Source organism: Pongo pygmaeus, chromosome 1, assembly GCF_028885625.2.
Source record: "Pongo pygmaeus isolate AG05252 chromosome 1, NHGRI_mPonPyg2-v2.0_pri, whole genome shotgun sequence".
Taxonomy (NCBI): domain Eukaryota; kingdom Metazoa; phylum Chordata; class Mammalia; order Primates; family Hominidae; genus Pongo; species Pongo pygmaeus.
In genome coordinates this window covers 152,047,640-152,063,544 of record NC_072373.2, presented here as the reverse complement: position 1 = coordinate 152,063,544, position 15,905 = coordinate 152,047,640, and the positions used below count along the sequence as shown (strand labels likewise).

The following is a 15,905-nucleotide window of genomic DNA, read 5'->3' as shown; positions in this document are numbered from 1 at the left end:
AATATTTGCAAACTATGTATCTGATAAAGGTCTAATATCCAGCATCTATAAGGAAAGTTACCAGAAAAAAAAGACAACTCCATTAAAAAGTGGACAAAGGAAATGAACAGACACTTTTCAAAAGCAGGCACACATGTGGCCAACAATAATATTAAAAAAAAAACTCAGCCTCACTGATCATTAGAGAAATGCAAATCAAAACCACAATGAGATACCATCTCACACCAGTCAGAATGGCTATTATTAAAAAATAAAAAAATGAGATGCTGGTGAGGTTGCAGAGAAAAGGGAACCCTCATACACTGTTGGTGTGAGTGTAAATTAGTTCAGCCATTGTGGAAAACAGTACGGCAATTCCTCAGCTAAAAGCAGAACTACTATTTGACTCAGCAATCCCATTACTGGGTGTATACCCAGAGGATTAGAAAGCATTCTACCATAAAGACACATGCATGTATATGTTTATTGCAGCACTGTTCACAATAGTAATGACATGGAATCAACCTAAATGCCAATCAGCAACAGATTGGATAAAGAAAATGTGGTACATATTCACCATAGAATACTATGCAGCATAAAAAAGAATGAGATCATGTCTTTTGTGGCAACATGGATGGAGCTGGAGACTATTATCCTCAGCAAACTAATGCAGGAAGGAAGAGAAAACCAAGTACTGCATGTTCTCACTTATAAGTGGGAGCTAAATGATAAGAACTTGTGAACACAAAGGAGGAAACAACAGACACTGAGGTCTACTTGACCCCAGTCATAGTGAGACCCTGTCTCTACAACAAATAGAAAATCCCTTGACCCCAACATAGTGAGACTCTGTCTCTACAGCAGATAGAAAAAATTAGCTGGGTATAGTGGCATGCACCTATAGTACCAGCTACTCATGAGGCTGAGGTGGGAGAATTGCTTGAGCCTGGGGAACTCAAGGTTACAGTGAGCCATGATCGTGCCACCACTCTCCAGCCTGGGTCAAACAGAGCAAGACACTGTCTCTTAAAAAAAAAGAGTCAAACTATATTAAAAAATACATTCAGAGATGTGTCACTCCTTCTCCTAACTCTTCCACACTCCTTAGAGATAACCAATTTTATTAATTTCTGTTTTATCCTTCCTGTGTTTCTTTTTGCGAAGATAAGCAAAATGGAATATTTCATGAGTTTGCATATCACCATGTGCAGAGACCATGCTGTGTGATTATAATTTTAATGTATGTGCTGCTGAAGTGAGCACTTGATATGTTTTTAACTTGGCTGGAAATAAGTAGGTTAAAGTCACAGTAGGACAGTGTGGTAGGTGTTCAAATGAGAGTGAGCATTCCATGGTGAGAGAGGCATTACAGTGCGGTGCATAGGGTCGTGGACTTTAGAATCAGATAGGCCTGCTTTCAGTCTTAGCCAGATCACTTATTTACTGGCTGTGTAACATTGTCCAAGGCATTAAACTTTTCTGAGCCTTCTCTCAAGTGGGAATGTTAGCACCTACGTTATAGTATTATTTGGGTTATAAATATAATGACACGCTTAAAATGTCTGCAGTACTCACAATGAATAGCTAATATTTTAATAATAGTTCTAATAATAAACTATTACATAATTAGGAGAGATCAATGGCAGAGAAATGCATTTTATAGTTTTGTATGGTTCACACAGATGAAACTGGTTTTTTTGTTTGTTTGTTTGTTTTTATAGAGACAAGGTTTTGCCATGCTGCTCAGTTGAGCAGGGCTCAAGTGATCCCTCTCTCTAGGCCTCCCAAAATGCTGGGATTACAGAGATGAGCCACCATACATGGCCCAGATGAAACTTTTTAGGTGAAAAAACAACATACTTAAATGTTCATGATTTTGTTATCTAAGTCTCAACATATATAAATATATATAAATAACTTAATCAGAAAATTAAGAGCATACTTATAACAAAACCTGTATATAGTTAAGGCAGCAGCTGGAAAATGTTTTCTGTAAAGGGCAGATGGTAAGTATTTTGTGCTATGTGGGTTATATGGTCTTTGCTGCAACTACTCAACTAAGCCCATGTAGCACAAAAACAGTTACAGATAATACTTAGATGAATGAGCATGCATGTTTCCCAGTGAGAACTTACTCACAGACACTGTAATTTAAATTTATTATTATTTTCACATCATAAATCTTCTTTTGATTTTTTTCCAAACCATTCAAAAAGGTAAAAACCATTCATAACTCATGGGCCATATAAAAACAGGTGGTGGCCTGTGGTGGAGGGTACACACCACCCTGGAGTTCTGCTGTGAGCCATAGTTTGATGACACCTGGTTTAAGAGAAGAGACTTGTACTTTAATTAATTTAATTTACTTACTTACTTGTTTATTGAGACGGAGTCTTGCTCTGTCACCCAGGCTGGAGTGCAGTGGTGTGGTCTTGGCTCGCTGCAACCTCTGCCTCCTGGGTTCAAGCGATTCTCCTGCCTCAGCCTCCCGAGTAGCTGGGGTTATAGGAATGTGCCACCATGCCTGGGTAATTTTTGCATTTTTAGTAGAGACAGGGTTTCACTATGTTGGCCAAGCTGGTCTTGAACTCCTGACTTCAGGTGATCTGCCCGCCTTGGCCTCCCAAAGTGCTAGGATTACAGGCATGAGCCACCGCACCTGGCTGAGACTTGTACTTTCAAATTTAAAATAAAAATAAGGATTTATAACATGCAATGAAGAAATGAGGCTAAATTGATTTTTAAAAACCTACCTGACTTTCTTTTAAATTGAAATAGTTTGACTAACCACAAAACTGTCATTCTCAGAATATCTCCTGCAGATCTTTATGATTTGCCATACTTTTGCTTTAGTAGAACCACATTTTAGAGTGATCATTTTGAGAAATATGATTCTTACATATTTCTAACATTTTAGTTGTTCATTTGCCCAAACTAAGAATCAGCAAGACTAGAAATGTAGGAAGTCAAGGGGCAGAGGATTATAGGATGGAAGCTAGGATCTGAGCAGAGGTCTGTGAAGCCAGAATAGACATGATGATTTGTGAAAACAGGTAATGTTTGAGATCTGGAGACCATGATGAGGTGTTGATGAGAAACAGCTTTAGTAGAAATAAGGAAACGGAAAATGGAAAAATAAGGCTGTCAAAAAAAAATTTCAGAGTTCAAAGGTGATAGATTATTTTGGACATTTATAATCCAAAACTTTGTACTTTAGGTCAGAAGACCTTGGGTTCTATACCTTTTTAAAAAACATGTTTAATTTTAAAAATTATGTCACCTCTGTTTGAGACCTAATTCTGTTGTTTATTAGCTGTGTTATCTTGGGCAAGCCATGTAATTATTGTGGCTTAAATTCCTCATTCATTAAATGGAATGATAAATATCCTTTTCCTAGGCTTATTGTGAAGACTAAATGAGATAACTATTTACAACTGTATGACTGTTAGCTTATTATTATGGGCGAGGTTTGAGGACAGTGTTGGAAGGATCAGCAACACAAATCTCAAAGTTGCTGATCATGGCGACTGGACATGCAGCTCAGAGTCTGGTGCTTAATATTTTAGGGAGAGTGGAGCGGATAGGCGGCGGCAGGGGCGGAGCCAGGGGCCGTTGCCTGGCTTGGTGGCTGGCTCTACCTTCCCTGTTTTCACCTCCCGCTGTGCTATGGCTCCCTAAGGCAGCTCCAAACAGCCGTCCTAGGAGGACCCGCTCCTGCAGGATTTCAGCGGCAACCTCTCGGCCAAGTCCTTCGCAGTCTTCTTCGGGAATGCGTTCGTCGTGTCTGCCATCCCCATCTGGTTATACTAGAGAATATGGCATATGGATCTTATTCAGTCTGCTGTTTTCTATAGTGTGATGACCCTAGAAAGCACGTATTTGGTAGCCTTTGCATACAAGAATGTTAAATTTGTTCTCAAGCACAAAGTAGCACAGAAGAGGGAGGATGCTGTTTCCAAAGAATTGACTCGAAAACTTTCTGAAGCTGATAATAGAAAGATGTCTCGGAAGGAGAAAGATGTAAGAATCTTGTGGAAGAAGAGTGAAGTTGCTGATTCTGAAGCTACAACATTTTCCATCTTCTATAACAACACTCTGTTCCTGGTCTTGGTCATTGTTGCTGCTTCTTCATTTTGAAGAACTTCAACCCCACAGTGAACTACATTTTGTCCATAAGTGCTTCATCAGGACTCATCGCCCTCCTGTCTACTGGCTCCAAGTAGACAATGTCAGCTTCACCCCCTGGCTTTGTGTCTATGGGTAGCCTGTGGTTTATGGAAAAGTAGCGGGGTGCTCAGGGTGGGAGACACACAAGATGTTTTTATAGTCTATAGCCTTTAGAAAACCCAAGAGAATATAATTCAGTATTTGTTTATTGGCTGTTTTTGACAGATTTTTGAAATTAAATGAATTTGAAGGGGAAAAAAAAAGATTTTAGGGAGAGTGTATGCTGCCCTAGACTTCTGCTGACATCTGTGATGAGAAAGCAGAATTCTCTAAATATATGGGATGAACATAATGGGAGATACTATAATAATGATCTGAAATGGTTGGAAACCTCTATGTTTAATAATGTAAATTCTGTCTTCCAATAAATAAATAAATCTCTTTACCTTTTGCACCATCAAGCTCCAAAGACAGGTGAAAGTTCCTGAGTGTTATAGAGAATAGTATAAGTAACTCAGTAAATAAAGTATAGCATTAATGCCTCTCTTTTTTCCTTCTTATTCCTTTGCATCTGATTAGTACCTTTGGCAATATTATTAATCTCTGTCAAGTTACTGTATGATTATCAAAGCACATTAGGTTTTAGAAACTTGTCTCCATTGCTCCCGTATTGTTTATTCCACCCAGTTTGGAGGCTGAGGCTCAGGTAACCCATGAAATATACAATCCATGTCTCCAACTTTGCTTCTATATCTGGTTCATCTTCTCCAAGTTTCCTATATTGATTTTCCTGTGTCTTCATTCCAGATTCTTATGTGCTGTCTCTGATAGTGACATGTGCTGTGACTTTTCTCTTGCTACCTGGATTCTCACCCTGCTGTCTGCTCTGACTTCCAGTAACTGCCTTTCCTCCCTCTGTCTGGGCACTCTTCTGGTTGCTGAGGCATCTCTAGGATTGCTGAGGCGACTCATGGGCCTCTGCAACCCAAGATTTCTGTTACTCTGACCTTTAATTCACTGGTGAGATTCAGATGTGTCTTCAAAGTCTTTAACTTTTATATAATGCTTATTTTAAATAAAATTGTAACTCTAAATCTTAAGCTAAAAATACTGTGTGGTGAGACTCTGAAATTTGTATGGTGTAGCTGACCAAAGAAAAAAATAAGTTCAAGATGTATCAAGAGATAAATAAGAATAAAAACTAACAAAAAAATCAAAGTTAAATATAGATTATTGAATTCTTTGATGAATTATGAATTGTGTAAAATATTTAATAGTTTTTTCTTCTTTAGACTCTAGTCTTTTCTTTAATCTTGTTTATTTTTCTATGACAGTTTAGAAATTCTAGTTGTACTGAGTGGTTCCCATTGTTTCTGTTAACGATATAAGTTTAATATGGGTTTCTAATAAAACAATGTCGGTAGATTATGAAACTTCTGGTTTCTTTGCTTAACTATTTCTAATGACAGTGAGCTCTGTTTAAATTGGCATTATTATGACATTTGCATATAGCATGTTAACAGTCACTATTAGAATGAATGAACATAGCAATATTCTTAAAATTTGGGGTAAAAGAGAAATCTATTTTGAGTTTTGATTTATAATAATGCAATTTAAACATTAAAAATGCTTAAACTTCCTAAGTTATACTTGTTCCTGATGACAATATGACGGAGATGCTGGTGGTAGTTGAGGTCAGTTTTCTCCTAGCTCTTGGACACAATGATCAATCACCCTGCTGATTCAGAAGATGTTATGCTTCCACCTAGCAAGAGTAAAGAATACACAACCTTTATTGCACAATAGCAGCTGCTCCTGATATTGCTATCTTTCCTATGAAGGATTTGGGACTTCTGAGACAGATTATGGCCTTCATTTTGCCCCATTCCTCATCACTGTGGAAGAACTTGTACATCCTCTGCAGGACTGTTTTATGCAATTCTGGAAGAGTTTTCTGGAGCTCCTGCCCCTAAAATCCTTTTAGAAATTCTTGGTGCCATCTTGGGAATACTAGATATCATTTTGAGACTCTACCCTACAGATATATTGTAGAGAAGTAAGATAGATTTAAGAAAGACCAACTTGAACTTTCTCCTTGGGGTCCTATATTCTCTTCATCTAAAATACATAAATGAAAAACAATAGCATCAAATCACCCTTACTGGCTCCCAAAATGATAACCATACTTATCTTTTATTAGGTATCAGGCATCTTAACTAAGATGGTATTATTCTTTGTGTCTTTGCATTTGTAACTAAATGCAGCCAATTGAAAAAGCTCAAGCTCTATTCTTATGTGATGGGCCTCAATTGAAATGATTCAGTAATCACTAATGACGGGACTTTGCAGATATTGTGCTAGGCACAGACATGCAGTAGTGAATAAGACCATCTCTGTCCTCAAGGATATCAGTTTAGTAATGGAGACTGAGAAGTAAATGAACAATCGCACTGTGGTATGTTGAATCTGGCGAATTACTTGATCTTCTGAAGCTTTGATCTTCCTGACCTGTGACATGCGAATCTCATAAAGGTTGTTAGAATTAAATGAAATAACAAATGTAAAGTGCTTAGTTTAGAATTCAGCATATACAGCAAAACGTACTGTAGAAGCATGAGAGTGGCACCTTACCGATTCTTGGGGGAGTGGGTTGGGAATGTCAGGAAAAGCTTCCCAGAGGAGGTGGTGTATGACTGAGCTGAATTCTGATGATAAGGAAGACGAAGAATGGTTGGAGGTAAGATAGTGGTTCTTGGTTGCTCAGTCTTCCATCTCTAACTGAGCATCAGACTGCATTGTTATGTCAATACATTGTATTTAATGTCTCAAAAGTATAAAAAGTACTGTTACACAGTTTTTTTTTTAAACTTATAACACCTGATATTCCCAGGCAGTCTCCCATCCAAGTACTAACCAGGCCCAAACCTGCTTAGCTTCCAGGATCAGATGAGATTGGTGCATTCATTACACAGTTCTATTTTATATTATGTTATCCTCAATTTTCTTTCAGAGAATTAAAGATGGTGGTGTTATTGACTCAGTTAAAACAATCTGTGTTGGGGATCATATTGAATCCATAAATGGAGAAAATATTGTTGGATGGCGTCACTATGATGTTGCTAAGAAGTTAAAGGAATTAAAAAAGGAGGAACTCTTTACCATGAAGTTAATAGAACCTAAGAAGGCATTTGGTAAGTCAGGGGTTGGTGAGCGGGTGTGTGAAATGTTCCCTTTCCCTGGTTTATCTTTCTAAGGGAAATGAGTACTGTGATATGGTGCTATGTGCTTTTAGTGTCTTCTTATCTAACATATCAGTTAAAAACATAGAAAATGGTAGCACTACTTATAAGAAAGACAACTATTGAAGGAAGAAAAAAGAGAAAACTATTGCCTTGTAAAAGGACATTTTCCAAACATTTGAAATTACAAAGTCTAATGTCTAGTGACTGAATTTGATGTGGCTGTTCCTATCTCTGAGAACAGCACATTGTATTGTTTTCATTTTGCTGAGCAGTAAGATTTTTGACTGAGCCCTTTAAACCATAATAACTGTTGCTCACGGATCTCAGCAGCAAAAATTATAGTTATATACAGAATGGTATTTAAAATAGTTATCTAGTCCATTTTGAAGACCCCATTCCCCAATACCTTTCCTCTATTGGCATTTTGAATTGGGCAGCATGGGATGATGGTATGAAATTATTTCCACTTTGGGGTGACATCTGTACTTGCTTGGTTTTAGCCATGGCAGCTGTATTCCAACTGTTGTTCAATCACCCAGGGCTATCTCATCTACAGAAAAATGTGCCAGCTTCTCTCTTACCACCCAGAACTATTTTAATAAGCCAAACCAAGGCCTAGCATTCATCAGCGTTAAAATATCTTTAGCAGAATCATCTCAGGCTTGCTCTTACTCATCATGACCCCACGCACCCTATGTTCTTTCCTTTGTTCATAGAACATAAATATTCCATTTAGTTTGTCTCTAATGCCATTTTCTTAGGGCAGTTATTGGAAATAATGGAAGAATGCAGTGGATCTGGGGAATTATGTTTTCTCTGTCTTAGCAAGTAAGTGACAGGTCCTAGGCATATGGAATTAGAATTTTTTCTCTGCTTCTACATGCTTCTGCACCATTTAACAGAAATGCAAGTGTAGGTTATATTACCTGTGGGAGACAATTTTCCAGAAGGTGTAAGAAAAAGATGCCTTAAACCAGTACCTCCTGGAGGGAGCACTCTAGGAACTACCTCTGTAGATGCTGTGATTCTGCCTGGTGCCTTGCAGCATCTGAGCTCACTTCTCACAGAGGAAGGAAAACAGCACTCAGGTTTCTATCCAGTAACTCCTTTCAAGATGGCTTCATTTGGTAACCTAACTCCCCAGATAGCATGGTGAAATAAATTGACAGGGTGTAGATGGTTTGAGATAAATATTCTTATTTGATTTAGACTCTTTGTAAATCAAAGCCATTCTATTAGCACAACTCAAGAAATCTATTTTTTTCTGTATTGATCTCCACTACATAATCTGTTTCCAGAGTAAATTTTTCTGCTTTTTTCCCCCATTGTCTGCATCTAAATCTTTTGGTCCTCATGTCTTTGTAGAAAGTTGTTGATATACCTTAACTTGGATGCTAGGTTGGTGATAGTCTTGAATGTTACAAAGGTCGTTGTATTTAGCTATTATTATTCCATGATTAGATTTTCCCTTCAGTGTTGTAGACATGAGTAGAGTCAGTATACTTCACTGCCTTATGCACCTAACTACTTTTGAACCGGCTTTCTGTTGCCTCATGAAATCAATGGATACATTTGCGAAGCACCCTGAGTAGGATTTTCCTAATAGAGGTATATTATTTGAGCATCCCGAATTCTGGTAGTGCTGTTGGTTAGGACACCCAGAGATTGACTTTGGAGGAATAAGTTTCTATTTTCCAAGGTTTCTATGGAAGTTTAACTCAAGCTGCTGGTCTTTATGCATTTTCTGTGCTGTGGATTGATTCTTGACTCTGGGCCCTAGTGTGAGGGGTTTCTTTCTTAAAAGTAAGCCTGGCTGCTCTGCCTATCCTCCAGCCCTGAATTTTTCTGCTTTTTGTTTTGCCTCTGGGATAAAGACAAAGCTACTTTGTTCCTCATCCTTTGGCTTCATCCCAGTGCTTAGCTCTTTGCCAGAGAGGGGAGCATACATCAGGGGGTACTTGGGGAATCAGGCTTCCCCCAATTCTCTTGGTCCTAATCTTATCTTTTGCTACGTTTCCTTCCTTTTTTCCTGTATTTTCTGGCATTATTATTGACTCAGGGCCAAGAATTCAAATTTCATAGTCCTTCATGATTGTCTGACTCTCTGTCCTCTTGGATTTCTACCAGGAGAAGGGCCAGTCTTAGTGAGGCAGAGTTTTCTCTGCATTCAGATAGGCCACCTTGGCTGTAGCTAAGTCACTTATAGGATCTTAACAAAAGCTGTCAGAAATGGCTATATGCACCAGTATTTTGACATTTTCCTACCAACTTCCCTAAAGACTTAGCCTGGAAAGGCATGTGGACTATATCCCAAAACACAAGAGGAAGGAGCATAGTTGGCTGCTTTGCAATGGCGTAACTAGGACTGCAAGCACCACTTCTTTGTAGTGGGTAGGGAAATCCTTACTGCCTGCCTTCATTTCCATATTTTAGGTCCACCACTAGCTATACTCCACTTCCAGGGGCCATTATATCTGTTAATATTCTTTGATGGAGAGCTACGTAATAAACACTATCTAATTTCAGGAAAAGGCATTTATTGAAGACTACCATGTAGGTCCCAGAAACAGTCAATTGAGCCTTGACAAGGTCAGGAACCAAGCCTGTTTCAGGGATGTATGTACCAGGAACCCTTCATGGCACTGGCTGAATTGACTCTTGGCAATTATTTTCTATTTTCATATCACTTCACTCAGGATTCAAATTCCTGGGAGAGGTGGAGCAACTAAGTAGGTCTTGTACCCATCTTGATAATGGGGAAGGCAGGCTATATGACAGACCTACCAAAATCACACATAACAGGAAGGGTTAAGTTTCCCTATAGGTGGGAAAAAAGTAGCAGATGCCCATTTTGCTATTTCTTCTAAGCTGTTATATCTTGTTCTGCAGGCACAGCAGTATTGATTTTCTCTTGATTTTGAATCTGACTGTAGCCATGTATGATATCTGTCAGTCTGGGAGTATTGGAATGGATTTGGAGGGAGAAGGGTATTGTCAATGGTTGTGGGTGTTTGGCCTTAAGGATTTTATTTTTCTGCTATGAGCTGGGTGCCACATACATAGCTGTTTGGCAGTGGACTATCTAGAGATGATGACAGCATCCAACTTTCTTTCAGAGAAAGAGTAAAGTCACATTTTCCTTGGTGCTGGCCATCAGATTTGGAGGGGACCATAATTACCAATTTTGACTATACTTCTAGGAAGATTTTTAATTTATCTATCTCACAAATTATTGAGACTCTTCTGTGTTTCAGGTACTCTGTGTGGCATAGAAAATACTAAGGAGGAAGACTAAGTTATGGCTTCTGCCTTTTGAGGAGCTCATGGTCTAGCAGGAGGCTGTTATGGGCTGAATTGTGTCCTTCAAAATTCACATGTTGAAGTCCTAATCTTCAGTACCTTAGAATGCAACTGGATTTGTAGATAGGGGCTTTAAAGATGTAACTAGGTTAAAATGACATCATTTGGGTGGGCCCTAATCCAATATGACTGGTGTACTTATTAGAAGAGGAAATTTAGACACAGACACAGGGAGGATGCCATTTGAACATGAAGATAACTATCTATCTGTAAGTCAAGGAGAGAGGCCTCAAAAGAAACCAACCCTAGAGAAACCTTGATCCTGAACTTCTGGCCTCTAGAACTCTGAGAAAATAAATTTCTATTGTTTAAGCCACCTAGTCTATGGTACTGTGTTATGGCAGCACTAGGAAATTATAGAGGATAATAGGAAAAAAATTACAGTACCAGTTCTTTGGCTATGGAAGTAGATCTTGGGCTTCCTAATAATCTAGAAGGTACAGGTATTTTAGCATTCCTCTGGCCTTGGGAAGATAGCAAGAGCATACTGATTTGTTTCCATTCAGACATTTGTTGAGCAATTAGTATATGCTTGTCTTAGGGTGTTAGTTGCCCTAGACAATAACAGTCACCATTTATTGAAAGCCTACTGTATACCATCACCATACCACCTGCTTGGTACATGCATGAATAAGATCCAGATCTAGGAACTCATGTCTAGTGAGAAGAGATGGATATGAAAAAATAAATAAATTTAATAAAGGTGATTAGAGGTGCTAAAATATACTGGATGTATAAAGGTGGGAGACATCAAGTGTACTTAAGAAGTTCAGGAAAAGCTTTCTTTTCTTTTCTTTTCTCTTTCTTTCTATTTTTTTATTTTATTTTTTGAGACGGAGTTTTGCTCTGTTGCCCAGGATGGAGTGCAGTGGCACGATCTCAGCTCACTGCAACTTCCACCTCCCAGGTTCAAGTGATTCTCCTGCCTCAGCCTCCCGAGTAGCTGGAACTACAGATGCGTGCCACCATGCGCGGCTAATTTTTTGTATTTTTAGTAGAGACAGGGTTTCATCGTGTTAGCCAGGATGGTCTCAATCTCCTGACCTCGTGATCCACCCACCTCTGCCTCCCAAAGTGCTAGGATTACAGGCGTGAGTCACTGCGCCCGGCCAGGAAAAGCTTTCTAAGGAAAGAGATTTGAGTTGAGTCTGAAGGGATGAATAGTGCTTAGTGGATGAATTGGGGAAGGTTGTCCTAGGAAGTGGGAACAGAATAAGCAAAGTTACAGAGGTACAGAATAGCATCACATATTTGGGAACACCTTGTTTGCCAGTGTTTTTGCTTAGAGGTTATAGGTGTTGGCGTCACAGGAAATGAAGCTTAAGAGTCAGTAGAGAACAAATATATCAAGGGCCTTATATATGAAGACAAGGACTGGGCAATGAAGAGGCAGAGGGGTAACATGGTGAGTCTTCAATTTTACAAAGATATTTTGGAGACTGTTAGATAAAGGGATATAAGATAGAGTTTAGGAGATCATAAAGGTTCTATTAACAATAATAGCTATAATTTGTTCAGTGTGAGAGACATGAATTAAGGCAGTGCCTGTAGGCATGAAGAGAAGAGAAATGGTTTGGAGGAATAGATGGTGGTGTGCTGGAGCCATTTGTACACATCTCTTCCCAACTCCTCCTTCATTGACATCAGGTTGATTGTTTTAAATGAGCTATAATGGGATATTTATAAAAGAGAAATAGGTAAGTCCTGTAAGTCAGGGCTCTTTATTTTAATTTTTTTAATGTGGAGAGCTGATTGTTAAATGTTTACCTGCACACCACTGAATAATAAGATTGAATTGGTAACCTTTTGGACATAGAAGTGAAGGAAGGAAAGACTGCAAATGATGACCTCAGATTTGTGGCTTCAGGAAGGGAGTATGCTGCCATTCTTTGAGATGAGGAAAGCTGGCAAAGAAATAGATATGGGCGAGGAGATAGGATAGGAAAGAAATTATAAATACAATTTTGGACTAAATGAGTTTGAAATCTGTGGGACGATTCAGTTGGACTTGTACAAAAGGGCTGGGTGCAGTGGTTCACTCCTATAATCCCAGCCCTTTGGGAGGTTGAGGAGGGAGGGTCACTTGAGGTCAGGAGTTTGAGACCAGCCTGGCCAATGTGGTGAAACCCTGTCTCTACTAAAAATACAAGAATTAGCTGGAAATGGTGGCAAGCACCTTTAGTCCCAGTTGCTCGGGAGGCTGAGGCAGGAGAATCACTTAAATCTGGGAGGTGGGGGTTGCAGTGAGCTGAGATCACGCCACTGCACTCCAGCCTGGGCAACAGAGTGAGACCCTGTCAAAAAAAAAAAAAAATACACACACACACACACACACACACACACACACACACGAGGTAGATGAGCATTGATAATGGGGGCCTAGAGAATGAGATTTATGAGTAATTTTCTTCGATTGGTAGCAGAAGCTATGGAAATAGATTCAATCACTGAGAGTGATAAAAGGACCAAAAACAGAACAGTGAGGGGAACACCAGCATTTAAGGGGCAGAAAGAGAAGGAGGAGCCAGCACTGAGGAATGGCCAGACATGGAGGACCTGGCCTTCTGGGTAGCCTTTATCCAAGTACTCAAGATCAAGTCACTTGTCCCACGAGCAGATGCTCCATTGCACTTTCCCAAGTTGGCTGTGGGGCTCTGAGGGAGGAATAAAGGCCATTAGAAAATGTACCCTCAGAATCTTCTGTGCTGGTCAGAATTTAAATTACTGTTTTTCAACCAGTAGGTTTCAACCAGTGTGTTTAGAACACAAAGTAGAATAGAGTTGAAAATATTGTGCTTTGTACATTGCAAATATTGTTTCAGTTACAAATAAATATGTGTATTTCAGTTTTATTATCTTTGTGTATATTTATGGGTCATGATATAATGTATGTATTTCTTACTGTGGGTCACAGAAAAAAAACATTTGAAAGCCACTGGCTTAAATGACTCCCTTGTTGAAAGTTTGTAGTTGAATGGGAAATCTTTCCCATACTTAACATGGTTTCTCCTGGTCAGCTGGTTACTGATCCAAATTTTCCTTCTTCTAGCCATGAGCTGATGGCAGCATTCCCAGTCCTTATCAAGTATCGGCTGGAATGTCTGTAGTGGTATTTTTTAGGGCATGGCTCACTTCCTTTCTCCTTTTGCCAATGAAAAGGAACATGTCTTTACAATGAGCTCAACCTTGCAGAGTTTGCCCTGTAAACCTAGATTTTCCCTAGGCCATGAAAATCCCTCTTCCATTTAAATGACTCTAAGATCAGACAAGACCAACTCGTTTGTTTTCCTATAAGGTCTTTTAAATGCAGAAAAATAACAAATCCATAAAGCTTTGATTTGGTTTTACTTAAATGAGTCTCGACCTCATTTATCCTGCATATTTCCAATTTGTGATTCTTGCGTGCCCTTTATGGAAAGAGGTTTGAGGAAGGAGGCCTGAAATATTTCTGTAAGAGTTTTCAAAAGCAGGAAGAAAATTGGAAGAAGAAACTTACCTCCTAAAGCATTTATGGTCTTTATTTTAGGGTTAGATTTTGTAACAGATCATTGGGTTATATCTTCTTTTAGAAGGTTCATTTCTGTGCAGTGTAGCCATCAGAATAGGATGTTAAGTATGTGAAGTGCATCTTAGTCTTTTGAGTCATTCACAGCTGGAAAACTCGGACCTCATCTTTGTGATTCAGCTTAACTGATGTACTTACTTCAAAGGCTAAGCCTATTTGATGTTGAGAGATAAACTGTGGCTTTTAAGTTTTATATGACTTTTTAGACACTTCAAACATTTAAAACATTTCAAACATTTAAAAATTACTTTTTATTATTCATGCTATATCTAGGGAAAAAATTTCAATCACTCAATACTTTTTGTACCTTTTCATATATACTGAATTCTACAAAATATATTTGGGAATATGAAAAAAGTTACAAAAGAGACGATAAATTGCAGTAGTTAAGTGTGTAGGCTCTGCCAGGGTCTGGCTTGTGATATGTGACATTGGGTAAGTTATTTAACCTTTCTGTGCCTTGGTCTCCTCATACAAAATGTGAAGATGTGTCTACCACATTGAGCTGTTGTGAGGATTAAATGATTAAACATGAAAGAATCATAGAGCAGTCCCTGGTATATAGTAAGTCTTCAATAAGAGTTATCTGTTATTATTACTATTATTATAAAGGTGTATCCTTTTCTTTAAGGAATAATTTTAGAAACAAGATAAACCCACCTGAAACAGGAAAAGCAATGTGGATGAATTGGTGATCAACAAGTATTTGTTGAGAACTCTGGCACTGTTTGGATTCTGGAAAGACAGATGGCAATATCACATCTCATATCAACTAATGAAATATGTCAGTACATCATAATAGTAGCTGCCATTCGCTTTTCCTAGGACTTTCTAAGTAGGAAATCATTTAGTCCTCACAACCAACCTAAAAGGTGAAGCAGTTTGCCCAAGGTTACAGCTAGTGAGCGAGGGAGGCACACTTCTAAGCCAAGCAGTCAGCCTCCAGAGCCAGCTCTCTTAACAGCTGTTACAGTGAGTCAGCATGCTTGCTGTCCTCAGGGAACTTACAGTTTACATAAAGAGGCAGATACATTAAGAATCAAGTAATTCTACTAACAATAATAGCTACCATTTGTTGAATGAAATATAGTGTAGCAGTGAAGAGCATAGACTGTGAGCTCAGTTACTTGGGTTTGATTCCTATCTTTGCTGCTTTTAAACTGTGTGATTTGGAGTGTTATTTAACCCCTCTATAAGCCTGTTTACTTACCCATAAAGTATTTTGAGGATGAAATGAGTTAATGTATGTATGTGCTTAGGACAGTGTTATGTAATTGCAACCCATTGCGACTGGGACTACTGCTATTATGGCCTGACTTAATAATCCTCATGCCATTCCTATGAGGGGTTTTCAGCTAAGTAAACTGAGGCTTGGGCAGTTAATTCATTAAGACTGCCCAGTGGCAGGCGTAAGTGTGGGCATAGCACTCCAGTCCTGTTTGCTCTTGAGGCTTGTGCTCTGAACATTATGTGTTACTGCCTCTTCAGAACATAATGCAGACCATGATACATGCTATAGCGCAGATTTAAACAGTGAAATTTATCTGAGAGCTGACTTGTCCATGATTGGGAGGGGTTCTAAGGCTTAGAGA

At 38.8% G+C, this 15,905-nt stretch overlaps 1 protein-coding gene and 1 pseudogene across 1 annotated transcript in view; both read left to right on the top strand.

Moving 5' to 3' along the window:
• GIPC2 (GIPC PDZ domain containing family member 2) overlaps positions 1-15,905 on the top strand; it is a 92,298-nt gene that overhangs the window by 41,536 nt on the left and 34,857 nt on the right. The window contains exon 3 of the mRNA XM_054479740.1: positions 7,157-7,337. Within this exon, the coding sequence (XP_054335715.1) occupies positions 7,157-7,337 (181 nt within the window). The remainder of the gene's footprint in view (positions 1-7,156; positions 7,338-15,905) is intronic.
• Positions 3,757-4,245, top strand: LOC129032500 (translocon-associated protein subunit gamma-like; annotated as a pseudogene).